General features: G+C 40.2%; 4 protein-coding genes across 5 annotated transcripts in view; 1 reads left to right on the top strand and 3 right to left on the bottom strand.

Moving 5' to 3' along the window:
• The window catches only part of LOC135675894 (uncharacterized), a 5222-nt gene extending 1237 nt beyond the window's left edge, over nt 1–3985 (bottom strand). For both annotated transcript variants that reach the window (XM_065186525.1, XM_065186524.1), the window contains exons 1-3: nt 3661–3985; nt 315–1505; nt 1–128 (exon numbers count right to left, since the gene is read on the bottom strand). The exon at nt 1–128 is cut by the window's left edge and continues 22 nt beyond it. In XM_065186525.1, the coding sequence (XP_065042597.1) occupies nt 1–128; nt 315–1505; nt 3661–3927 (1586 nt within the window). In that variant the 5' untranslated portion in view covers nt 3928–3985. The remainder of the gene's footprint in view (nt 129–314; nt 1506–3660) is intronic.
• A 1271-nt stretch (nt 3986–5256) lies between these two features.
• On the bottom strand, nt 5257–14434 carry LOC135677665 (phosphatidylinositol/phosphatidylcholine transfer protein SFH9-like). The gene is made up of 13 exons (XM_065190035.1): nt 14078–14434; nt 11530–11629; nt 10730–10996; nt 10566–10643; nt 10379–10480; nt 10254–10303; nt 10009–10108; nt 9820–9891; nt 9615–9728; nt 8310–8388; nt 5883–6274; nt 5675–5753; nt 5257–5590 (listed from the first exon to the last, which is right to left on the bottom strand). The coding sequence occupies exons 1-12, from the start codon at nt 14284–14286 to the stop codon at nt 5682–5684; spliced, it is 1635 nt and encodes a 544-aa protein (XP_065046107.1). The 5' UTR covers nt 14287–14434; the 3' UTR covers nt 5257–5590; nt 5675–5681.
• A 1644-nt stretch (nt 14435–16078) lies between these two features.
• Nucleotides 16079–20184, top strand: LOC103987133 (probably inactive leucine-rich repeat receptor-like protein kinase At3g28040). Its single transcript, XM_009405341.3, has 2 exons — nt 16079–18491; nt 18575–20184. The coding sequence occupies exons 1-2, from the start codon at nt 16945–16947 to the stop codon at nt 20037–20039; spliced, it is 3012 nt and encodes a 1003-aa protein (XP_009403616.2). The 5' UTR covers nt 16079–16944; the 3' UTR covers nt 20040–20184.
• Nucleotides 20185–20331: 147 nt separating this feature from the next.
• LOC135675895 (riboflavin biosynthesis protein PYRR, chloroplastic-like) lies at nt 20332–27167 on the bottom strand. The gene is made up of 9 exons (XM_065186526.1): nt 26759–27167; nt 25101–25235; nt 24487–24586; nt 24187–24312; nt 23777–24090; nt 23131–23250; nt 21631–21876; nt 21362–21487; nt 20332–20746 (listed from the first exon to the last, which is right to left on the bottom strand). The coding sequence occupies exons 1-9, from the start codon at nt 27122–27124 to the stop codon at nt 20495–20497; spliced, it is 1785 nt and encodes a 594-aa protein (XP_065042598.1). The 5' UTR covers nt 27125–27167; the 3' UTR covers nt 20332–20494.
• Between the last annotated feature and the right edge of the window lie 646 nt (nt 27168–27813).

Raw genomic sequence — 27813 nt, forward strand, 5'->3', positions numbered from 1 at the left:
GAATTTATCGAGAAGTTATCTTCAACATAGCTTCTGCTTGAATGGAAGTTGGGAAAGGTAACTAGAGCTGATGGAATATCGAAGCCTTGGTTAGCATCCGGTGGATATTCATCAATGTGTAAGAACCCCTGTACAAGAATCATGAATAAATTAAAAAATCATAAAATTTTGCATTAAAGATTTTGCTGAAGTGTTATTTAACATTCAAAGGAAGGTTATGATGTAAATCATGCCAAAGTTACCAATAAACAAACTATTTCTTTTGTACACAAAAGGGACACCATGGAAAAACTAAAAGTCAAACTGAAACAGACCTTGTCAAAATCTAAAGTCAATGCAACTGATTGCACACTGCAAGGATACCTAAGCATCAGTTCCAATGTTCCAGGAAACAGTTTGTCTTCTGAGGGGCTGACTTGAATCTTCTCAATCACATCTGAGACACTCTGAGGCTTTCCATCTATGAATACTTGTAGTGTATGATAATAAACCTTTACATACCAGGGAACAACCTGAAAAATAAGAACCTGCACATTGCACCCATGTGATTTGGCAAGGAACTCTTTGTTTGACTCGGTAGATTGCAATGATATAGCTATAGAGCCTCTTTCATTTCCACTTCCCATGAGAAACCTGCTTACATGAAATGGTGCTTGAGAGCAAGACCATATAAAAGGAAGCTTCCACTTCATACCCAAATCCAAAGGCTCATGCTCACTGTAGTTAATGAATTCATAAATAATGGAATTACTTCGACCTGGCAAAGGATTCGACTCTTTAAACACCCTAACCGGATTTGGAGACAAATCAAATATTGAGTTACTCCAAGAATCTCCATATCCCAGCTTCTCAAGTTCAACAACCATATTTGTCTCAAGTTCAAAGAAAATTCTGCTAGTTTTAGCAGGAACACAAAGTCCAGTAACATTCTTCTTGAACATTGAACTAACAGACCAACTAGGCTGAATGGATTTATCCAATGAAGAATGTGCAGAATTCCTTTGAACATCAGGTTTGAGCACAACAGTAAGTGTCTGTTTGAGAACTATACCAGTTGATTTAGTTGAGGTTAACTGCAATCTTTGAGAATGATAATATCCTTTATATATAGAAGGCCTGTCCAGTAAGGAAGCTAGCCCAGCCTTGTCACGACAAGGAAGAAGCTTTAACCAGGGAGTGAGATTTTCCGTACAAACTGCCTCACGGGGCAGTGCACCATATCTCAAGTTGCTGACATTTGACCGAAATGCCCAACTTGGAGCAAAGTAGGAAGTAGAGGACTCGAGAAAGTTGATCGAAGCACAAAATAGGCCTGAGAGGGCATGTGTAAGATCCTTCCAAGTGGCATCAATTTCCATAACAGGAAGATCAAAGAGAGCCCACAACTCAACCCCAGGGGGTTTGGCATTGGTGCTAGATATTGGATCAGATCCACCCCAGCTCTCATAGTTCCAGCGTCCTTGTGTGAAGGACAATTCCAGTTCCTTAATTTGGAATTTCTGGACCTGGTTCAAGTATCATGATATATAACAATATAGTTAGAGAAAGAACCAACACATCTAAACTTAAAAGTTTCTGGCACCTTGATGCAAGTCTTTCACCATAATTGTTCCTCTATCTCTATCTCTAAAGACATTAGACCATCAGTTAAATCTTAGCAAGAGAGAAGGTGAACAAAACCACAAACTTTTGGATCTATGTTCAACTATATTACATTAGAAAAAGAAAATATTTAACTGCAGTGGACATGACAGTTAGCGCTATAATAAACTTGAGACATATAATATATAATCAACAAAAAATATTTAAAATTACATGAGCAAACATGAAAAGAACAAGTGTCAAAGACCTTTTTGGTGCAATATAACAAAAAAATGTTTATCGATATAACATATACAGCTCTACATATGATCTTCGTGTATAACAGTCTGAAGAAAAATTTCACTTTAAATCGAAATTTGGTCCACAAGAAGAAATGAATATGCTTAAACTAGATTCAAGGAGGTGATCAATACAGATTTAAGAAATATCTGCAACATCTTGTTGACCTTTATTTGCTCCCATTACTTGCAAAAGCAATTTCCAGTAAATATGACAGGGCTACAGGCATCATAGCCAAGTAGAAAAGAAACTTGTTAAAGAAAATTACAGAATCACATTAAAGATTGATTTGTCAGCATAGAACAGGTGAATCAATTAAACCATGATAATAAAAAGACATTTAGATTGCTTGGTTAGTATAAAGCAAAAAAGTTTTGTACCACAATTCCTTGCCATGTGAGTTTATGTAACCAGTAGCTTCTAAGAGAATCTATATTATGATAAACAAGACCAACCAAAAGCTAATAATCAGTTTACTGCAAAACCTGAACTGACACAAAACAACTTGAGTCACTCTTATCAGTGATAAAATTTGTGATGCAGAACAAGTTATTGTACTTTTCTGCTACTTTCAGATAAACATCCTCATCATTCTTTTGGGGCTACTTCAGGGAAATATTCAGTCTCTTTTTTTTGGAAGTAGAATTAAGTTAGACAAGTTAATAAGTAATTCCAATGAAGTTCTAGAAAATCTACATGACATCTTCCTATTTTGATGTAAAAGATAGTTGCAATGAATTGTGACAATTTTTTTAAATCTTCTTTTGTATCCATTGTTCTTAATTTTAATTCTCATTAGCTGCTGCTTCTTGATGGGAGAAATATGGAATCTCACCAAAACCTTTTATACTATGCCAGAGATCTTAAAATACCTCTGAATTCTCACAAGAACCTGGCTGTTGCCTTACCTTATCCTGTCATATAAATCTACTTGGCCACTCTTGAACAAGCCAATGTTTTCCAGCTAGGAGTGGCGTCCAACCCAATCTCATTATAGCCATCCTGGAACATTAAAAGGCATACCTAGCTGTCTAACCATAAATTTTCTCACAAAACAACCTGAAAACCCACCACAAAGCTGTTGCTGATGCAGCAAATACATCATATAGATCCAAAAACCTTGACAATTAAATCCACTCTTTCCCTCATCACTACTTTCTAAATTTTAGCCTTGAATGTCAAAAACAAATCCTTCCTGAAACCCCTCCTTGTATCATGACTACATTGTTTTGGAAGAAAGTGCATAACAGTATAGCTAGACACTATGCCTTGTCCTTGAGTAGGCATCATTTCTTGCTATGTCAATATGTGGGAGAATTATTATTACTAATGCTTTCAGCTATTTTGCATTCTCATTCTCTCTTCCTCTCTCGTTATATAAATGTTCTCCTTCGTATTTGTTCAAGTACAGCATAACATTGTCCGATGTACAACAGGAAAAAAAAAAAAGGCATTTGAAAACAAAACCATAATAGAGGGCAGAGATCAGAAATTTCCCATGAACACCCTCCTTTAGGCACTTAAGCAAATAGGTTTGACAATGCGTACAAATCGGTTCTTTTACCATCTATTTGAACAGATTTAAGATGGAAGGTGTGTTGTACTACTCAAATTCCCCTCGAAGTTTTAGCCTGAATCATGCACCTAAAATTAGGATGATGACAGTTTTAACCGCATTAATGGATCAGAAATGCAAACAATTGGATGAATAGCTCCAAACCAAATCTTTACTGGAACTCCAATCTTGGATCACGAAGGGAGGGATCGTCAGAGGAGTACCAGCTGCGCGATGGCCTTGGGGAAGAGATGGTGATGGCGACCATTGGCGGCAGAGGGAGGGGCGGTGCTCTGGAAATGGAAGTGGGCGAGGACTTTCCGATCGGGCAAGGGCTTCAAGAAGAGCTCCTCTGAAAACTGCTCCCCTTCTTCTTCTACGCCTCCGCCGTCATCGTTTAGCCAGACGCCAGAGACTAGCGCAGGGATGCAGATGAGGAGGGCGAGGAGGAGGAGAAACGGAAAGGCGGCGGAATGGCGGAGCACTGCCATCAATGGCGTCGTCGGAGGAATGGTTTGTGAAAGGCACGTGCAAAACGCGTGTCTTAGGGAGAGGGGCAGCGCTGTGCTTGTTGACCAATCGTCTTGTTACATATCGGGCGAGACATATCGGTTTACGTGTCGTATGAGCCAATGGTCGTTTCGACATATTCCATTTTGATAATTAGAATTAGCTTAAGCCTCATTCTAAAAGCATAATAATAATAATAATAATAATAATAATAATAATAATAATAATAATAACAATAGGTGAGCACTATGAATTGGCATCTTTTTTGCGGTATAAGTAATTTAATTGAATTCTAATTATTAATCCCAACATATATAAATTTATATTGTTCATTACATATTAGATTTATTGTTTTAAGTCATAATTGCTGCTAAACGTGGGTTGGTCTTTGCTAATTTTAATATAAAAATTTAACTATGAAAATAGTTAAAAATAAAAAAAAAAATTCACTAAAGATTCAAACCAAAGTCACTAAAATTTGACTTTCAAATAATTATATCATGAGTTTCATTTATGTCTTTTTTTTTCTTTAGTTAATTTAGATACGGAATTGTCAATTCGATTTGGGTTTTTAAGATTCAATCGGTTCAAACTAAACCAGGGCTAGTGATGGTGTTAACTTGAGAATTCTCCAAGTGTGTATACCATTCAAATCAAAACTCCAATGCCAAAAAATCTAAAACAATTGGTGAGAAAAGAGTTCAATAATTGGTATTCCTAGTGCAATCAATGAACATGAAGAAGAATCTAAAGCAGAAGAATTTGTGTACAACCATCACCATTTTAAATTTAAATTACCGGCATCAGTAGGAAAGATTGAGAACTGTTCCATTCTCCCTATGCTGGAACAAGGAACAAGATCAAGGAGACATTGTCAGCTAACGACTACTGGCATCGAGATGTAACCATAACAGAAGTCGCAAATCAATTTAAGCAGAGTGAAATATTGACAAAGACTGTTTAGCTTGAGCATTGAATCACTTTTACATTAGAGTTCACATATCATCATTCTTTTTCATTCATTTCTACCAATCCACACACTGTTATATAAGTTACAGGTAATACATGTTCAACAGTAAATGACATAATCTGATGCCATGGATAGCTGAAGATTGTTTTGCTAACCACCTAAACTTTAAACTCTTCTGGGAAGAGCGTTAAACACTTCAGATGACACAGAAATTTAGAATCCAATATTCAAAATAGAGAATAACTCGAGCTTAACAATCTGCACAAGTATAGCAATGGTCAGAACAAATCTTCTGAAGATCATCCAGCAATAATTTTCCAGTCCTTAAACCAAACACGACTTGCAGTGCAATAGATCAATAAATTGTCGTGAACATAGAATCGGTCAGCCAAGTACACCAACACCAACACCAACAACAGGAAGCCATGACAATAACAACAAGAAGAAGCCATGGCATTCGAACTATTTTTTAGGTTGGTAGCCTAGTGCTCAAAGTACATGATACAGGTGTTTCTCTTTTTGGGCAGAGGAGGTTGTAGTTGCAATTTGGTCATATAAAAACTGAGGTCGCAAGGAGCCATCATTGCTGAAATGGAGTAACTTGAGATTGTCCATTTAAGAAGATGAATGTGTTAGCTAGATACTGAACAATATAACTCAGCGGACTGTTATTTCTGCATGTCAAGAAGCAAAAGAATTTGATATATTATTAGTCACCCATCATTCTTGCTGTAATTTAGCCTATAAAGATTAGAAACCTGCTTGTTAGGCAGCCCCTCTCAAATTCTGCAACGAATCTTTCATTTCAACTTGCTTTTGTGAGGTCACTTGCACAACCTACATGAACCGGCAGCTGATATATAAGCCAATTTTTTTTTTTCAAAAATATGATTTCAAGGATGTGAAGTTAAAACTTGTTATGCTTAAAATCCTTGGAAAAGCGAAAGGGTTAAGAAAAGCACTAACATTATTTGTCTTCTGTAGGTCATGCTCTATAGGCTGAATGTGATTTAGTGAATCTAGAATGATGTTGTCTTTTTCTTGAGGAACCCTCTCAGGTTTCTCGTTTAACTCAGTTACCAGTTCTTCTAACCTCTGCAGCCTCTCCAAGCATGGTAGGACAGGTACCTCTGTGACATCATGTCTGGCGAGGTGGTTCATGGAATTTGCATTTGTCGGATCAAGTCCATGATGATCTGAAGACTTCACTTTAACCAGATCGATGGCATCATTTTTCAGTCCAAAAAATAAATATAAAACAGCTAGCACTTTCGTGATGAACTTTCCGACAGCACCTATCACTAGCATAAGCAACTTGGATAATGAGTTCCCTCGGGTGGAATCATCAACCAGACCACCTGCATAGGAAAACCAAACACTCAGCAAACTGTGATTAATTCCTAGAAAAAATGCTCAAGGCTCACTAGTCATGCGTGCTACCAAACAAATCTATATCATAGGCATTTGATGCTAGATTCTAAACAATGTAAAGTTGAGAGACTTGCAATGTTCTTTGTATAACCAGATATTTATCTGTAACAATATATGCAGATCAAGGACTGACAGATGCTGGGAAAAATTTTAAGTAATTTGTAAGGTTAATATTTGAAACAATAGATGGAAAAGAAATGATACAAGGAAAACACTTTCACATGCTTGAATGTTTTTTTTGTCCCTGACATGTTTAGTAGTTAATCATTTTAAAGATTGAGATTTAGTAATGCTAGTTGTTGTATTAAAGGTAATCAAATTGCAGATCATTGCCTTGTCACATTTAATTAAGAAGTGCCTAATATTTTCATGATATCCATCTGAGCTGTTAATTGAATTGGAACCACTAGTTGACCAAACATGAAGGTTTTTTAAACTACAATGGCATTTTGGCAGACTTAGTATTCTCTGAAACGTCACTCTCAGCCCCATGTAACAAAAGCCCATCTTTTGCTAGTAATTTTGATCCAAGGGCCCTTAATTTGTTTTAATTAGTTGATTATAATCATATATGAGCTAATAAAAGCACTGTAATTGTCCAAAATTATAAAATGAATAAAAAGAGTAACTCAAAAGCAGTACAGCAGAGTAGACAAGGTAATAAAGTTCACACTCGTTTAATTTTTTAGAAAGAAACTTTGAAAAGAGAGAGTTGCACTTGAACAGAAACTGATTTATCTTTGACATCAGTATATGGCCAAAACTATTTTTCATTCAATGGTCAGTCACATCTTAATTTTATAAGAAAAAGAAAATTATGTAACTTACTCTATCCACCATGCTGTTCTCCAGAAATGCCTATGGGTATATCTCAATGTCCACTGTACTGTTACTCAGAAGCAACAAAATTTTCTCAGCTGTTTTTCGGTAAGGCCCATGGGTATATTTCTATATCCGGTGCATTGTTATTCAGAAGCACGATTATTTTCTCAAATTTTGAACTTGGTATCTATCACAATCAAACATGGCGAGGAACTTCCCAAAGTGTACCTTTTCTTTACTGAACTTCAGGGGTCTTGCTTGCAACAAGCATCATGCTGGTTGTTAGATTCTATTCACAAGACAATATAAACTTGCATCTCTTTCCTTACATCAAAGTTCTTCTCAAACAATTAAAGATTAAAAAAATATCATGCTAAGTTATTGATACAATCAACCTTTATTTTCTTTCCGGTGATGCCTGATGGTACATAGGTTTGTATATTGTTTGGTAATTTTGTATGATACTGATCTGCTAGATTGTTTGAAGCAATATCAGACCACTAACTAAAATCTTGGTTTCAACATTCAACAATTATTTGGAATAACTATGACAAGACTTTTTAAGAGCAAGGTAAACAAAAATATATGAACAATTGAATCTTCACTTACTATTCTTCTAAAATGTTACCTTCCTGATACCAATTAATATTCCAAATTAATGAAAACCTTAGTTGACGTATAAGCGTATGGGTCTCCATTATTGAAAAAGCAAATGACGCATGCTTAGAATCTACAAAAATATGCAGACATCGGTTTACACTGATCATAAGGTTTTCATAATTGTTCCATGTATGAACATCCCAGCAAAGCATTGGTGTGATACATATGGAAATTCTGTACATTCATATGATATGTGCATGTCTGCATATTGAACTTGGCACTTGTAAACATCTATTCCACATGCCCATTTGGTTCCATCACAGTATCTTAACATTGAAGTGACTTATATCTACAAAATGTTCTAACATTTTACAATTCAATAATAAAAAATGAATATATAAGTTAAAAAGGCATGCAGAAAACTGTGACTATGATGCAGCATTAAACACCCTTGTGACAGTCCATTGCAACCATGGAAAATTAAGTTCTACAAATCTTTGAAAAATAAAAATAGAAATGCATATTGATGAAATGAAGTACCTCCAAGTTGATCACAAAGTTTGGTTTGACTAGTTGGGCTGTTTGAAGGCATGTTTTCATCTGTCGTGATTTGAGTACTCTGACAGAAATGCACACAACTCAATAGTTAATATCAGTGTAGCTTTTGCATTCATAATCATATGTCATATACCCGTAAAACAAGTACTATAAATTATAAAGTATGAAGTACCAAGTAGTATGTCCTGTTTCACAAGAGAAGTTCATTACAGATTTCCTTGGTGCATGGCTCTGCATGATCATGGCTCATGCTTAATACCATTGCATTGGAAACTCTAGATAAAGTTTGGTGTTATGCAAATACATGAATTATGATGTCCATCAAGTTCCAGTTTACACTTAAAAGGACTTGGAAACACGACTTGAAGATATATTTCACATACTTACAGTGAAGTATGTGCACCGTGGAATTTGGTCATAATAGGTTTTGTTGATTGCTATGAACTGGTTGGGTGCAATTAACATGGCAAAGATGAAGGAAATGCTTTAGTAGTGCCTCATTGAGATTCTACATAAAGTGGAGAGGAAGTCTTAACCCTTTTAGACTTTAGGATTAATGTTCCTTTATCAGCTTGTTGTTCTTCACTTTTTCTCTTTTTTGGACTGAATTTTTTTAAAATTATCTGCATTTCTTTTATTTCCAATCTTCTTACTAAGGTTTTTCTTGTTATCTTTATTTCATCTACTTAATAAAAACAAAAGAAATTTAACTGTAATCTTCATTCTCATGTGAAACCGAAATGAATCATTACTCTATGGGATTAGGTATTAATGATTACAAAATGGATAAATACATTATTAAGTTTAACCTAGTTTATGACTCAAAAAAACAATGTACAATGGGAAAGCAAAACAACATCAGCAAAAGAATATCCTAATGTGAGACATTCTTGATTATAAGCATGGAGCATCATCTTTGATTATTGTAAAATGATGAAATTATATTATAGGCTGCCAAATGTACCATAACAATAGAGGAACAATGGAAATAAAAGTTGGGCAGGAGCGTAAATGAAGTAGACAGAAGCAATCAAAGAAACAAGCATACCCACTGATAACACATGCAAACAAATACATCTTGTGTGCATGAGTGGATAAAAAAAAAGTAACATGAGTGCATATGACACAAGTGTTCATTTTCATCATCATGCACATCCTCAAGTTATGTTCAGAAAACGCATGCACAATCACTCAAACCATGTTTCAGAAACAAACAAACAACGCACTCACAGGGATACACAGAAGGAATCCCAAGCCAAGAAGACAAGTAGATACAAGAAAACTGACATTTTCATATGCTGGAGTTGTCGGCATGTCAGGCTGTGGAATTGGTTGAATAGGAGATACTGCATCTTTGGTATCTGACTTCACCTGAGTGGTACCTTTTTTGAACATTGCAACCTGCAAATAAGGTGATACACTTCATTACTATGATAGTTGTCTTACATAGACTACTGAAACCATCTACCACCTGAAGAAAATGAAACTTAACCTGGCGATTCAATTTCTTTTCACCCAATAAATTCCCTCCAACCTTTGAGCTTGTCCTTTCAGAGTGAACTGACTGGAAGACAGGTAAAAGAAATAGCACACTGTTGGTTTTAGGTAGAGACTAAGGGCACAAGAAGAACTATCTTCTTCTAACTTGCAAGACATATTTAAGAATTTAAATTGTTCTCACACTTATTATCTGGGGGTCACTCCATGGTCCTTTATTGGATGTAAGACATCCTCCCTCATTAGAACAAGTGCAAGAGCCACCAAGAAAAGCAGGAAGTTGACTGTCATCAACAAAAGGAGAAAACGAAATGAATTTCATTAACTGTCATTACAAAAAGAGAAGATGAAATGGATCCCAAGTCCAGAACCCAAAACCACAGAGCATTTAGCAGATATGACTAAATTTACACAGAGAAGAATGTAAACCTCATCTCAATTGATTCAAGTAAAGTATTCTGATATGTATCTCCTAATACCTGCAAAATATGGTGAAAGACTAAATTTACTGCATAAAATGGTGGGCAACAAGGATACATTAAAAAAAAATCTACCACTATCTTAGCTGATGTCCTTGGATCAATTATGCCTTTTATAGTGTTCCAAAGTAATCTGCAACCACTTCCAGCATTTACAATAAACAGCTTATGCAATATCTGCAAAAATGAGATAGATTATAGGAAGTAGATTGATTGTCTTGTATCAAATTCGATGTTGTTTATACAGTACGACATATATCACCTCAGGGTAATTATCACTATCAACTTTCTGGATTCGAAGAACAACATCACGAGCTAATTTGCCAACACTCATCCAGTTCTGAATAATCAAGTTGGACAGGAAAAAGCAGTCACGTATATCATGTAAACTCGTTCAAATTGTCAGGTAAAACAGTAGCCACATACCACTCCTTGTGCATCTAAAACTGTTGTCATAGTATCAACATGTCTTTTGGCTGCAACAGAGCATGCTGGGTATTTCTCAGTAAGTACCTTCTCTATCCCCTGAACATGGTACCTCACAAATCTTTCAACTGTAGTAACACTAAGAAGTTTGTTGGGGTCGACTTTCCCAAGTCTTTCTATATAAATAGGTCTTCCGTCTTTGTCCACACCATGAAAACCATGTGGATAATACTGAAGAACTTTTTCTAGTTCATCATACACAAAGTCCTAAATAGCATTAATCTGTTAGGCAATCAAAACCACAACAAGTGATAGCTTAGAAGTAAAGCCCTTTGACATGATACAGGCTTAAATTCTGTATTGCTACTAAACTGGTTCTTCAATAACAGGAAAGAAAGAAATATAGAATAATAAAAACAAAGCATGAACTCCTGATTCTATAATATTCATTTCTTAAATATCATTACTATGCATTATGAAATTTGGACTCGCTATTTGTTATTTTAAGCTAAAGAATTAGTACTCTTCTGCATATATTTTTGGCTTAAGATCCTTTTATCTGGTGGAAGTACTCTGTTGTGTGTAATAGGTTTGCAAGTTGCAGGTCTGTTTTGAGAACCAGAATGTGTAACACTTGTGTGGATACTACTTTAATAGGTGTTCGATCAAATTAAAATTTCAGGATAACAGAACTGTGTTTGGAACCGAACTATGTAAAAGTTTATATCAAGACACTTTGTACATCTGACTATCATACACATAAACGTAGAATATAAAAGCTATGATCCAGTTATTCTTACTTGCAGGATAGTATCAGCACCGAAGTCCTTCCTCCACTGGAGCATCTCCGACCACATTCGGGTCGCTTTCTCAATATTGAGCCCACGTGCCTTCAAAAATCTGCAGAAGCCAGAATTTAAATAAAAGTGTCTAGCATGTTTGAGATTGAAGAGGGAAAGGGGGAGGGGAGGAGTGAAAAATCAATCTGAAATAGATTACGAAAAGTATGAATCAGGTTAAAGTTTTAAACTATGAGATGTTCTCAATGCATTTCAATTAGATCAATTCCAAGAATAGTTTGATCAGGGAATAGGTATCAGGGCAAATATTACTAAATATCTCATTTGATCTAAGCATCCTTGGGATGATCCAGACTAATTGGAATGTGTACCTAATAGGTATAAGAAATTACAAGATTCACATGATTATACATATACAGTACCAACTTCCATCCCTTCCTCTATCAATCATCTTCTAAAGCAATTTCCTAAGTGCTCAATGAAAGATCTTGGTAGCACAAGGCATAAGAATATAATTCCCAAAAGCACACATCTTCTCCATGAATTGGTGAATAGGCTTAATGAAGCTCCTAAGTGTGAGCCAAATCTTTGTTACTAATCTATCAGCATGATGCAAGGAAAGAGAATATGTGAGCTTTCTATGAGGATTCCTTTATTTATGGGCTCCAACGCATAAGGCATATCTGCCGAATTTTTGGAGACAGATTAGAACTTCAACTAGTTGGTAAAACATAAGGTTGCGATCTGGGAGGCTAGAGTTTAAGTCATGGAAACAATTTCTCTGTAGTTAGAGGTAACACTACATACATTGGTACTCCCAGATCCCACTTTGGCAGTAGCCTCATACACTGTGTACATCATTTACTAGAACCTCCACTAGGAAGGATCCAGAGTCAGTGTTTCCACTAGTTTGTCTATGATTCTTGCATAGACATACAACAGAGGTACAAGTACCAGAGTTTGGAAGGATAGGCATGGAAATATGTGTTTTGCAGACAGGAATATCATAGATAGACATAATTTACACATTTATAGACGTATATATGAAATACACATACAGTTATGCCCCATAAACGGAGTGCATGCAAAGGAAATGAGCTCAAGGAGAAAGTTATGTTTATAAGCTGACCATTCAAAAGAAAGATTGGATTCAATCAGATGATATAAGAGGGCAAGACATTTGAATTTAAGAGGGGGGCAAGAGCATTCCTCCTAAGCATGAATTGATAATAGTGGAAAGGTGTACGACTTATGTCTTCATAAATCTGGATAATGTAGAAGATTGTTGCAAAAAGAAAATTATATTTAGAAGTGGATCCAGTGATGACAACTTGGAAAACCATTTTTCAACATGACATTCCTCTTTAATCACACACCATTCATTCAAAGAAACTAACATATTCAGGATTAGGAAAGACATGCAGTTAAGAAGCATCATCCTTAAAACAGAAACTGTACATGCTATCTAATCATAATAATGTGAGCTAATTTTGCAGAGGAAATTGTTAGCATTTGTCACAAGAAGACTGATAAAGAGTTTGATACAAGTTTAAACATTTTCTAAATAAGAAACTTTACGAAAGAGTGATGACGAACAACTAAGTTGGGTTTATGAACATCTACAACTTAGCTCGTTAACATTCATTGGCTTGTACAGTCTAATAGAATTCTGGTGCAAATGGCCCAATATATAGATTTATCACATTGTGTCCTTTGTATACAAGGCAAGGATTAAGCATATGCTCATGGGCATGGTCAATTTACACAACAATGAAGAATCTTCCAAATTTATGCAGAAGTTAAACTCAGAAAGCAGAGGCATCCAATGGCAATTTTGCAAGCATAAAGATATCTAAGATGATTCAATGTGTGGCATGAGTAATAACTGCAGAAGATATGCAGATGGATTAAATTCCAAGTACGGAGATATTTAAAACAGAGATCAGGTTCAGGAGTGGAACCCATCTATTCTAGCATAATATTTGCAATGTCTTATCTCTCCACCTCTAAACGCTAATAAAGCTTGAAAGATTGTAGTTTCATCTGTCATAAAGAAATCGGCAACTTATGGTCGCTCTATACCATGACAATTGCCGTAGCTTACCAGGAAAACGCTAACAATGAAAAGCTAATGCCTTGTGCAGAACCACCTAATCGAGGCAAAGAGGGCATCAAGCTAGGTAGCAAGGCAACATGACATAGGAAGCCCTGTATGTCCCTGTTCGGTAATGCAAGTTCTCCATTTCCCGACTTCGCCTACTCATGTAACACGATTCTCAAATCTCACGACCATCATTATAATCCCAAAACTTAATGTTCCATAATAATTTCTTCTGCAACTCATTAAATTCCATCTCCGTTCCATGATCACCTCCACCACGTAATTCCGATACTCCAATTCAATAACACTCGATTGCTCGTCGTACGAAAGATTGGCGTTATAATCTAAATCCATCATCAATCAACGATAACGATATCTCGATGTACAAAATGAGATCCGTGGAAGAAAGATGAACTAATCGGTACGAGATCGACGATCGATACCGACCGCAACATGGTGTGGTAGTCGTCATGACAAGGCGGTAGCAGATTCCGATCGAACAAGGCCTTTCGGAAGGCCTCCACGATCGCCTCCTCCTCCGAGGCATCCATCCGATCCTCCGCGACCGTGGCCACGGCCTGCGGGTCGGCCTTCTTCCATTTGCCCCTCCTCCTCGCGCCTTCGGAGGCACCGGTCCTGGAGAAAGAAGAGATCATGTCGATGTCGTCGTCGGCCTCTCCCCGCCTCTCTCGATAGTTCCAATTCCCTTGGGTCTCTCCTCGCGTGCCCCCAAATAGGATCGACAGCGAGGGAGGGAGGGAGGTGGCGAATATATTCTCCTCCGAATTGAATTGGTGCGGGTCGTGCGATGCGGTGAGGGGTGAGAAGGGAACGGATGGGCGTGCGAGGCACGTGGATAGCGAGAGGTGGCGCCAATTTGCGCGGCGTTGGATTCCTATTCTCGTTATGCCGAACGGAGGAAATAAAACACGGACGGTAAATGGGACCATTCATTAACGCATCACGCGCTCCACCGCATTCTACCCGCGTGGGACCCACCGTCGGCTCGACGTCCTATCTAACTCGGTGTTTCACGAATCTCAAAGCACTTGGCTTTAATTTTGCAATGCTGTAATAGCTCACCAGCCCATCCAACGGAAGCGGAGAAACAAAAAGCTGAACCCTGTCCGACCCGAGGTAGCCATGTGAGCATCGTGCGATAAAATGTTTATTTTTGTGTTCTGCTGCGTGATCTGAGCCGGGCTGATTCGGATACGCTGGAGCTATCGTATAGGGGACAGTTCCTGAGGTCACCTATTTCAAGTTCGGCGACGAGCAAAGCATGGTCGTCCTTAGGTTTCAAGTCAACAAAATACTCTCTATTAAGATGGAAATTACATATAATGGAATTTTCCCATATTCCACAACAGTAGGAACATTATATGTTGGACTTTTATTTATATATATATATATATATATAGATATATTATTATTGTTATGTTTATCAACTATACAAAATAATACATAAATCATTATTCTCTAACAAGACATTCTGTGGCTAAAGTATGATGTGCAAAAGAACTATACATAAGCAAAGACTACTAAATTTGAGGGTTCTATGTTATTAAAGCAATGCTCGTAAAGTTGATGAGCATATATGACTGACTGAGATCAAGTCATGGCAGGAGGAAGTCGCAATCAATCTCTTAAATGAACACGGAATGAGTAAGATTGTTGGATATGCACTTAATTACGTGAGCTGTGATCGGACCGGTGGTCAAATTCATGTGCATAAGAGTCCTTTGAATTCAAATCTTCATAACATCTTTTAATATGATACTAAACACGAAGCTTAGTGAGAGTTTCGTCAACCTCGACTTGAGAGAGAGAGAGAGAGAGAGAGAGAGAAAGGACGTACAGAGACAGACGAACATCGTCCTCGTCGACACACGAGCAGAGACAGAGGAAGGAATCTGGTCGGTCTCACGCCAAATTGAAACGTAAAAGCTGCTGTACCCTTTGGCCGATGCCTATTCTTGCAAGAATCATCAGCAAGAAACCCCGGTCACAATCGCTTTCTCCCACGCCCAATAGCAACTTTTGCATGTGACCTCCACGCTACCCCATGCCCCGTCTCCTCATGTGTCGCCGCCCTCGACGCGGAGGGCGTCCCAGGAGTTGTCCATTGTCGTTTCCTGTAGCAGGAGCAGGTGAAGCAGCAGCAGCACTTCGAGTTGCAATGGTAGCGAGGGAAAGCGCGTGTTGCACCTTTGAAATGGCTGCAGTTGATCGAATCCTACCATGGCCTGAGAGATTTATCGGTTCTATTTTCCCTCTCTAGTCAGCAAGCTGTCATTTCAGGCTTCTTGCAGCGATTACAGCTGATTCAACCCTGGTATATCTGGACTGAGATTTAGGTGCTCGGTTTTCTCTCTCCAGCATCTCGAGCAATATGAAATGGACAGCAGACTCAACAGGCTACCACTTCAGTTTTCTTCAAGTGGCTGCAGTACCAAGTAGTGATGTTTAGGTGTTCAGTGTGATGACTAGCTACCACTCGAGAGCTTAATTTTCTCGCACTTCGATCTGCAGTCAGAAAGCTACAGCTTTGAGAAGTGCTTTTGGATTGTCCAGTTGCTGGTTTCAAAACATTTTGGCACGCAAGTTCGAAAGCTACAGCTTTGAGCTCACATATATGGTTGATTTCTTCCGATGCAGAGATATGTGGATGTGACATCTGCTTCGTCTCATGTACAGGGTTGAGATGTCTCGTACACAACTCATCAATCCTTCGTAGAAGAGCTCAATTCGCGGGCATCATTACAAGATGAAATGTATAACTCATCTGTATGAGTTCCAGATTGTTTGGCTCACTCATGGCCTTCTCGATGGACGGCTATATCTGATCTGATACGAATCAGACATCCCCGGGAGAGCTGCGTGGGTAAACAAGCATCAAGATGTCAGTGGTGTATGGATGCTCAAAGCATCCTCTTCGACCAACGTCTGGAGCATCTTCTTTTTATTCTCCCATGGTGTATATGATTTGTAGTGCCATGTCGCGACGCAGCTATGCAAGCAAAATTTGGGAAGGGGTCGCGCCCTTCCTTGCTCACAGAAGCTAGCGGACATGGACGCAACAGTCCCCGATAACGTGACTCTCCTCTTCCTCGTCGCCTTTCCTGTATTTTGGTGCTATCCTTCCATCAATTCCAAGTGTGTGCTGTAACATAACACTCGGATGCCTCAGTTCCTGAATCCAACCAGCCGGCAGAAGAAGACAGCCGAAGTCAGTCCAAGAAACGCACAGGTAGGTAGATTGGTCCATAGATACATAGCAGCAGCGGCTGCAGCTGCTGCTGCTTGCGGCAAAGATGATGATGGTGATGAGATTCACTGACTTCCTCCTCCTCCAAATCCTTGTAGCGGTAGTCGCCTGCGCCGTGGACCTGCCGGCGCCGCTGAACGACGAGGTGCTGGGCCTCGTCGTCTTCAAGGCGGCGCTGGAGGACCCGACGGCGGCGCTGGCGTCGTGGAACGAGGACGACTCCACCCCATGCAGCTGGGCGCATGTCGAGTGCGACCCGGCCACGTCCCGGGTGAGCCGCCTCGCCCTTGACTCGCTCTCCCTCTCTGGGCCTCTTCCCCGTGGCCTCGACCGCCTCCCCGCCCTCGTCGCCCTCTCCCTCTCCAATAACAACCTCTCCGGGCCAATCCTGCCGGGCCTCTCCCTCCTCCCCGCCCTCCACTCCCTCGACCTCAGCCGCAACGCTTTCTCCGGTGGCTTACCCGACGACCTCGCCCGCCTGCCCTCCATCCGCTCCCTTGACCTCTCCTCCAACGCCCTCTCCGGCCCCCTCCTCAGCTCCATCTTCTCCAATGCCACATGCGGCACCCTCCGCTTCCTTTCGCTCGCGAGCAACCGCCTCGAGGGCCCCTTGCCTGCCGCATTGTCCCGCTGCTCCTTCCTCCTCCAGCTCGACCTCTCCGGCAACCGGCTCTCCGGCGCGACGGACTTCGCCACGGGCCTCTGGTCCCTCTCCCGGCTGCGAGTGCTGGACCTCTCTCTTAATTCTTTCTCCGGAGGAGTCCCTGAGGGGATCGCGCGCCTGCATACCCTTAAGAGCCTCCACCTGAACGGCAATCGGTTCTCGGGGCCCATCCCGGCCGGCGTCGGTCTCTGCCCGCATCTCAGCAGCTTGGATTTGAGCTACAACTCGTTCGTCGGAGCCCTTCCGAGTTCCATGCGTTACCTCCATTCTCTGACATCTCTCAGCTTGTCGAACAACCGGCTATCCGGCGACATTCCGTCGTGGATCGGCAACTTGACAGCCATCCAGCACTTGGACTTATCCGACAACAAGCTCACCGGAAACCTGCCGTCTTCGCTCGGCGGCCTCACAGATCTGAATTATCTGAGCCTAACCAATAACATGCTCACCGGAGCCATCCCCGACTCGATCGCAGGATGCACGAAGCTCACCGAGCTCCATCTGAAGGGGAACGACCTCGATGGCAGCATCCCGAAGGGGCTGTTCGATCTGGGGCTACAGGTTCTCGACTTGTCATCGAACGGGCTCACCGGAACAATGCCGGCAGGGTCGACGTGGATATCGGAGACGCTGCAGTCACTGGATCTATCGGATAATAAGCTCACCGGCACCATTCCGCCGGAGATGGCGCTGTACTTTGGTCTTAGGTACTTGAACCTCTCATGGAACGACTTCCGTACCCAGCTGCCGCCGGAGCTTGGCTTGTTTCGGAACCTGTCGGTGTTGGATCTCCGCAGAAGCGCGTTGTATGGGTCGATCCCCGGAGATCTTTGCGAGTCCGGTAGCCTGTCTGTTCTGCAACTGGACGGCAACTCTCTGACCGGCCCCATCCCCGAGGAGATCGGCAACTGCTCGTCCTTGTATCTTCTGTGAGTAGCTAAAATCGCTGAGCTTCTCTATGTTTCCCATCCAAACAGAGACGATTCTGATCGGATTCGTTGATGTTGTTTAGGAGCTTTTCCCATAACAGCTTAAACGGATCGATTCCGGCCTCCATGGCCGAGCTAAAGAAGCTTGAAATCCTCAAGCTGGAGTTCAACAACTTGAGCGGCGAGATACCGCAGCAGCTCGGCCGCCTGGACAACCTCCTCGCCGTAAACATATCGCACAACCAGCTCGTCGGTCGGCTTCCGGTGGGAGGCGTATTCCAGAGCCTAGACCAGAGCGCGCTGCAGGGCAACCTCGGCCTCTGCACTCCCCTGGTGGCGGAGCCATGCAAGTTGAACGTCCCCAAGCCGTTGGTGCTCGACCCATACGCTTACATCAACGGCAACAACAACGACAACGACGTGCCCACCGTCGCGAACCCGGCGGCGTCGATGCGGCACAGGAGGTTCCTCAGCGTGTCGTCGATCGTCGCCATCTCGGCTGCTCTCGTCATAGTTCTCGGGGTGGTGGTGGTCACTCTGCTCAACATTTCGGCTCGGAGGAGGATTGGGCTCCTGGAGAACGCCTTGGAGAGCATGTGCTCGAGCTCGACGAGATCGACGGGACCTGCCGTGGGGAGGATGGTGGTGTTTGGCCCCAGAAGCAGTCTGAGATCGGAGGATCTGGTTGGTGGCGCCGAGGCCTTACTGACCAAGGCGACCGAGCTAGGGAGGGGAGTCTTCGGCACGGTCTACCGAGCATCGATCGGAGGAGGAGGGACGATCGCCGTCAAGAAGCTCTTGACGGCTAACATAGTTCAGTACCATGACGACTTCGATCGCGAGGTTCGGATACTGGGCAAGGTGATGCACCCGAATCTGGTGCAGCTGAAGGGCTACTACTGGACTCCTCAGCTGCAGCTACTGATCTCAGACCACGCCCCCCACGGGAGCTTGCACGCCAGGCTTCACGAGAGGCCTGAGGCCATACCACCTCTCTCCTGGGCGGATCGCTTCAAGATCGCGCTGGGGACGGCGAAGGGCATCGCCCACTTGCACCAGTCGTTCCGCCCTCCCATCGTCCACTACAACCTGAAGCCGACCAACATACTCCTGGACGAGAAGTGCGAGCCCAAGATCTCCGATTTCGGGCTGGTGCGGCTGCTGCAGAAGCTCGACAAGCAAATGATCAGCAGCAGATTCCAGAGTGCGATGGGCTACATGGCGCCGGAGCTGGCGTGCCAGAGCCTGAGGGTGAACGAGAAGTGCGACATATACGGCTTCGGGGTGCTGATCCTGGAGCTGGTGACCGGGAAGAAGCCGGTGGAGTACGGAGAGGACGATGTGGTGATTCTGATCGACCATGTGAGGGCGTTCGTGGAACAGGGCAACGCGGTGGAGTGCGTCGACTCGAGCATGGGGGAGTTCCCGGAGGAGGAGGTGCTGCCGGTGCTGAAGCTGGGGTTGGTTTGCACCTCTCAGATACCGTCGAGTAGGCCTTCCATGGCCGAGGTGGTTCAGATACTGCAGGTGATAAAAGCGCCGCTGTAGGGAGACCAATGGAAAGCTTTCTGTCTGAGTTAGCGCTCGCTCTCCCTCTCCCTCTCTCCCATTGACTTGTGAGGGAGACATGCCGGTCTGTATCACTTTCCCTTTTGCTGCTCGGCTAATGCAACTATTGGATCGGTTGATCATATGATCGTTGATTGCATGATCATCTCTATTATATGATCGAGAATTACATATCCTTCACTGCATTAATACCATCCTTATCTAAAAGATAAATAATAAAAATAAAATTCGAATTCGAAACCTTCGGATGAACTGTCAAAATCTCTATCGATTCAAAAAAATATTAATATTTTTTTATCAATAAAAAACAAAAACTATTATCCAGAAATTTATTACATTAAAATGATCCTTTAAAAAAGTAACACAGCTCTAAACTTATTACTATATCAAACAGTACATTCACACTATAACTTACACCATCAAGAACAGATTGTTTAAGAAACAACACTTGTTTTTGAGCTTTCTTCCAAGATCTCTGTTCTTAGTTGCATCAGTAGCCTGCCCAAGTAATTTAGGCCCTCTCCCTCCCGGCCTCCGCCCCAGAAGAGATCATGGGGTGATGCTTCCACGAGAACAGAGCCTGCAGTTGAGCAAAGCATGGCTTCTAAATGCGGATACGTCGAGAATTTGCATTTGAGAGCCCCGTACATGATGTCTATCTTGGCAGAGTCCCAGTCAGCACGAACCTGGTGGGCATGAGAGTAAGATTTAGGCATATACTTCAAACATTATCAGAATACAATCCGTATGTTTATTCCAACAGCTCTAGATAGAAAGGACCTAATTGTTGTAGGTTTGGCATAACCATGGAAGTTTAACCAGCAGTAAAGAAATTTCTTAGCTCATCCACAAAAAATCAGCTAACCGGATAGTGGAAACTCATCCCCAAGAAGTTGGCCCAAAGTTCAAGTCTAGCTTTCAATTTTCACACCGAACGTAATATGCGCTTTTGTTGTCTGAGTCAAATGAGCAGGCTACAGGGAATAACTATTTCATTAAGTAATTTAAAAAAAAAGAGAAGATGAGAATGGAAAAAGGAAGAATGAGGAGCAATGAATTATATTTATTTTTATATTCACCAACAATCGTTCGCCGTGTACAATTGTACACAATTGTAGATTAAAAAGCCAACAACGTAAAAAAGAGAAGTGCAGTTTTTAATTGTTTCAAGGCACCTTTCGAGAAGTTCACAAGGGATATATAACTGGTGAAAGACCATAGAGATCCTACTTTTGTTCTAAAGAAAAGGTATAAAAGATTTAGAATAAGGCAACAAAACCCCTAGATAGAACAGAGCATACCACTTCAGGGTGTTGTCTCTGCAATTTTCTTCCCAGCCGCGATGCTTCCTCTGGGCTTTTTGCCATCTTTATCTGTTCAAAGGCATCTTTAGCGAGAGGATTATCAACTCCCACAAACTTGTGTGCCTGCAGACCATGTTAATACTCATCTTGAATGATTTATTATTTAACACTACTACAAGGAGCTACTTCAGAAAGTTACCATGTAAGTCTATGTGAAATAATACGATATGATAGAATCAAGTCACCAGTAGGCCATCACAATTTACCTGATAATAGTGTTCCATGGTTGACCATGTCAAGTTATTTCCATTTTCATCAGGCATTTGTATAGGATGCGGGGAGTAGTTTGAGAATGCTCCATATGGATCCCATGTCTTATAAAAGGATATAATTTTTGTATCAAATGGAGAAACTGTTGGATCAAGGACTGAAATTTCATCTGATGATGGGATTACAGGTGAAAGATCCGGAATGGGCTGAAGAAATCCACTTATAAGCATGTCTGGTCCAACCTAGCTTCCAAGGAAAAAGCACACGATACAGATTAAAAGTGAACTACATAGGAAAATCAAACAAATGGTTATCATGTCCAACAGTTCAAACTTCAAACAAATATATAATATAGTTTGAGAATAAAAAAATCTGAAGAACGTCTTCAGTGTTGAACGATTTTTAAGGGATTTGACTTGCATCAAAAAGCAGACTGCAAATGAAAAGGACAATGCCATTCCATTAATCTAGCCAATTACTATTTCTGCCATTTTATCTTATTTTTTCCCTATTCTTGTGATGCTATGTTATGCTCAACAATTTGGACAGGCATTTGTTGTCTGCTGCCTTGAAATAAATAACAGTAACCATACTCCAATCATCTAAACTAACATTACTAGGTGGTAATTTGTTATGTGTTCTTGTTCATCCTTTAGAGACTGTTATAAGTGTCAGTGACCAGTAACTTTTCAAGGATGAGACCATTTTGATGGTGACATATATACTTAAGCGCCCTGACCTCAAGCAACACATGGCTTTAGCAATTGCACAATGTTTTAAATGTCAGGTAGTAAGGTCTAGGGACAAAGTAATATACAGGTTTACTATAACAAATGTCCCTTTGGTCTACCCAAGCCTCGATGTTATTTTAGATCTGCCTAGAACAGCGAGAGCATGATTCTGAAATTGTCACAACCTTACTTGAACAGGATCTGTTCTATAAGCTCGTACAACTATCTCCTTGAGTTCCAAAGAGACGGGCATCATAGAAGATGGGTTACTCAAAATGACATTTTTTCCTCTACAACCATCCATTTGATGCTTCAGATAGCCAATCTTTTCTTTAGAAGGGTGATTATGTTGCACTTGTCAATGTAAAACCATGTATAACCAAATTGCACAATATAAAAAGAGTCAAAAAGGTAAAACGAAAATTAGATATTAGTCAAAATTTTCCATTGCTTAGTTGTGGCAATGTCAATGAATAACCGTTATATGCTTTCTGAGAATTTACAGAGTATAACCACAACCAGTCACGGGCCCAGAGAAAGACTAGTTGAATCGGGTTTGACAACCAACAAAGTCCAATGGCAAGAAAGAATATATTTAAACTAATGAACAATCCTAATTTTTTATGCCATCAAGAGCATGGACAATTGGCTATTCCAATTTACAGAAAAATTATAACTGTCACATGGTACACCAATAACAGATAAAATTAAGATGAGCATAGATTGCAACACGAAAGTAGAAAAATAACATATCCAAGGACTTACTTGCTCATAAGAGACATCAATTAAATTCAATGCTTGTGACATTTGAACCATCCCTAAGTCACCAACTGGGGATGGAGCATTTACTCCCCCAATAATTTTTGGTGCAACAAATGCATAAACCTGCCACATAGAACAGCTAAGAACAAGGAGCTAAAAAATATGCATATATATAGTAAACAAAATAGTTAATCTACTTTAATAAGAAATCTAAAGAAGATACCAGTTGAAAGCAATGAAAAGATAATTTGATTAAAAAGGTTTAAGGTTAAACATTCTATCCTGATACAATTAGTCTTTTATGATATTCATACATAAACCTTAAAATCGATTAGGAATATTATCTAATACACATTCTAAACCATGCATGAGTAGAAGAGGAGTTAAAGATTCAAAAAAAGTTAAAGACACAAGAGCAAAACTCTTATGATTGTTCAAGGTTAAACATTCTTTCCTGATACAATTAGTCTTTTATGATATTCATACATAAACCTTCAAATCGATTAGAAATATTATCTAATACACATTCTAAACCACGCATGAGTAGAAGAGGAGTTAAAGATTCAAAAAAAGTTAAAGACACGAGCATAACTCTTTTGATTGTTCCAATATTCATAGTTCCTACTAAATATTTTAATTTAGTAGCTACCTTATGTATGACACCAGATGAAATAGCAGGTGCAGAAAGAGCCCCACCGCACTCCCATAGTACCGAGAGGTACCCACGGTCATAGCAATATTCCATAACATCTCTAGAGTTCAGAATATCAAACTCCACCACTTCTACACCCTTTTTTGCAAGCTTTTTCTGCAAATCTCTGCGAGCACCTCTTTGTGTAGTAACTATAGTGTAAGCTTCAGTAACGTTCCAGAGCTTTGCTTCATCAGGAAGATTTAGAGTTCGTGACATCACAATCCTTACAGGAACATGTCCTCCTCCATGTCTGGCAGTTAGCTGTGGATCTGAGGTAACATAAAAAAGATGTAATATCACCTCATACAAGAAACAAGAGCAATTTTATCAGCTCTTTTACTTGAAATGTATTTGCAGATGTTTACCATCACGACGCACAGTATTCCCCCCTACAACGATGGCATCACTTCTACCACGCAACTCAAATACGCGACCTCTAGATACCTTGCTACTTATCCAGGAAGCATGTCCACTCATAGTTGCAATTTTACCTGTATATAACAAGCCTTTAAATATTATTATGATCACCGAAGGATCCAAAAAGCAGCTCTTAGAAAGTTGGAAGTTCAAGTGTTTGAGAGATTTGATAGGCAACAAAAATGTAACACGCTTAGCACTTAAACACAAAGAAAGAGGTACATAACAGAAAAGAACTTATTTCTCACCGTCCAAGGTCATAGCATACTTGAGAACGGAAAATGGAACACGAAAGGCAGCTCTATAAAGTAATGGAGCATTTACCATAAGGCAGGACTTCAAAGCATCCTATAATAGAAGTTTCAAAATGTTAAGAGGAAGAAGTTTGATATACATAGATTAATAGCTTCTGAAAACTACAGAAATATTACATACGCATCATGTAATTAGAGTAAATTATTTACAAATTTTCTGGCTTTGTGCCTGTTAATATGCAAAGAAGTCTTTAGCATTTCGAGTTTAAACTTCTTGAGGAAATGACCAATTTGTAACTAACTAAAATGCAATCCAGGTTCTAAGTATTGAACGTCAGTTCAAGCTAAGTGGTACAAATTTATTTTAACCACTTTCACCATTCAAGATATAAAGCTGTGCTGCAAAAATTGCATTATCAGTATTGAACATAGTTGAATTTCTAACGAACAATTTGTCACATAAACATTTGAGAATAAAAATAAAGGTATCAAAACTTATGCATGTGCGATGTTCTCTTACCAACTAGCATTAAAATGAGAAACAGACATAGAATGAAAGAAACAAAAGTAATGTAACCTAACCTGTGACCTAACAAGAAAACCATTACCTCAAAGGTCTTGCTCTGCAAATCTTCCCCAAGAACATCAACTTGAACACTTTCACTTCTTAGTGATTGTATCGCTTTCCCTCGTAGATGTTGGAGTGGATGTCTAAGGCCAATCACAACCCTTGAAATTCCTGCCTAACTAATTAAGGTATCAAATGATAAACAAATTCATTTTAGGTGCTGCCTATTTGAGTAAATTAGAAAGTTACTTTCCATTGTTTAAGCAAATAAAAAGACTTCTTAAATCACTATCTACATTTACTAACGAATGCATTTGCAAGTCAAAATTTATTTAGAATTTTTTGGCTTGTTAAAGATTGGATATTAATAGGAACTTGTTAAACATTGTAGAATGAATGGGTTCTTTACACTCCAAAATGAAAAACAATCTCAAAATTCAACAAATAAAAAAAGAAACTGTATTAAAGAAGACAACAATGGTCAAAAAATTCACTGCATGGAAGCAAATCTTTGAGATGAATGTTTGACCAAATAAAACTTTTAATAAATATAAGCAAGGTTGTCAAATAAGAGAATTTTGTAACAACTTACCAGTTGGTCTCTGTGATTTGTCATTCAAGTTCTAGCTGGTAGCCAAGGAAGTAACATTTCTAGTTGGAGACTTGGAGAAGAAGAGAAGAAGATACAAATCCAACATTTGTTTTTTTCTTGTTCATGTGACAAAGCTCCTAGACATGTCAAGTCCTTATAGTCTGAAGCAAGCTTCATAGAGGAACAAGCTTGATACGATTCCCAGACAATTCTTGATAAATGCAGCTGACAACTGTGAACTCTACGGTAATGTAACTATAAATTTCATTCTAGCTTTAATCATATACAACATAACTACCACAGAGGACGGAAATCATGTCAATATTTTTCATCACATTGGAAATAAAACTACATCTACCACATATAATCCATGACTAACACTAACATGAAACTCAAGAAAGCCAAGTTAGAACCTTTAACCTAAATCAGGCAGCGAGAAATGACACATGACATTTCACCACTTTTGAAGCAAAGATGTCTCAAGTATATACGCATCCCACGAGCAGCAATAACAAAGCAAAAAGAAGTAAAGATGCATACATGGCTGTATGTGGTATACCAAATATCATATGCTGGTGCCATATTATCTAGGTAGACTATTATCAACAACAGTACTCCAAAGTCCATCGGGGTGATTCTCAAAATATTACGAAGACATAGCTTGTGACCTCGACTATATATATTTCTAGCTGTGAAAGAAAGTAATGGAACTTCTATCGAAGACTATAATGGTGAAATGTAACTGCGCATACCAAGCACACGGAACATTAGATGGATGGACCATTCAACTAAAAAACAAAAAGCAATTGAAGGAACCAAAGGCATCTGCAACACACTAGTCTTGGTCACCTGGAATCCAAAACGCCCCATAAAGAGAAAAAGGGAAATGGAGGAATGGAAGTAAACTGTGAAGCTACATATCTGATAGTCCCAAAGACACCTTTTTTATACAAGATTGGCAGATAAAACATCAAACCCGTTGAGATATTTTAACAAACAACTCGCAACCATGTCAACAAACAGCGAATGAGTACATGATATGACACCATAAAAAACTCAGCTTTTCACGACCTAACGAGAAACAGAGGAAGGAATGTGGCGCGGACCTGGACAAGGGAGGAGACGGCGGTGTGATCGGAGTAGCAATCACCGGGCTCCATGTTGAGGTAGGCGGTGGCGCCGCGAGCAAGGCCGCCGGCCTTCTCGACGGCCTGGAGCTCCGCGCACTTGGTACCCTGCGCGTAGAGAAAGCCCTCTCCGACCACGTCTCCGCACCTTGCGATCACGCACCCGAAGTTAGGGTGGGGCGAGGTGTGCCCCGCCGAGAGGTCGGCCACCTCCGCCGCCCGCCGGAGGAGCGCCGCCTCCTCCGCGGTTGCGGCGTCCGTCACGGCGCACCGAATCGGACGGCGTCGGCGGAGCGTGAGCGCCGGAGCGGCGAAGGTGACTGCCGCACCTCCTATCAGCGGCATTCTTATCGTGAGAGAGACCGTATTCTTACGGTCTCGGAATTAAGCGGAGGCACGCAGATATAAGCAGAAGCGCTTCAATGTATTTCTTTTGGTTTTCCGTTTTTTTTTTTTTTTTTACTATTTACAATCTTATTTTAAGAAAAATTCTTGACTATTTCTAAAATATCATGAACGTAAGTATTTTTTTATAAATAATAAAATTATATTTAATTATTTTTTAAAAAATTACTAATAACAAAAAGAGATTGTGAATGACAAGCTTCTATCAAAATGTTCGTTCTTCGAAAATGATCTAAAAGGTTTTGTGTTCGCATATTGACCGACCACGTCCCCATCGGCACCTGTGTTTCTCAACCAAAAAGTTAAAAGACTTCATTAAATGACATTTCTTTATTACCAGTAACAAAAAGAGATTGTGAATGGCAAGCTTCTATCTAAATGTTCATTCTTTGAAAATGATCAAAAAAGTTGTGTTCACATGATAACCACAATCCATATAACAAAGCAAAGGCGTCACTAGCACGCATCGGACTCTTCAAGAAAAACAGAGCTCATCAAAGTGAAACGACGTCAAGCAACGATGAAAAACAATGGAATCAATTCGCAATACCCAGCAATAACACTTTTGCTTTGGAGGAATCGTTGTGCTGCACTTCATTGTGGTGAACCATATAGACGACCTACAGAGT

The sequence above is a fragment of the Musa acuminata genome, chromosome BXJ1-6, assembly GCF_036884655.1.
Source record: "Musa acuminata AAA Group cultivar baxijiao chromosome BXJ1-6, Cavendish_Baxijiao_AAA, whole genome shotgun sequence".
NCBI classification, from domain to species: Eukaryota; Viridiplantae; Streptophyta; class Magnoliopsida; order Zingiberales; family Musaceae; genus Musa; species Musa acuminata.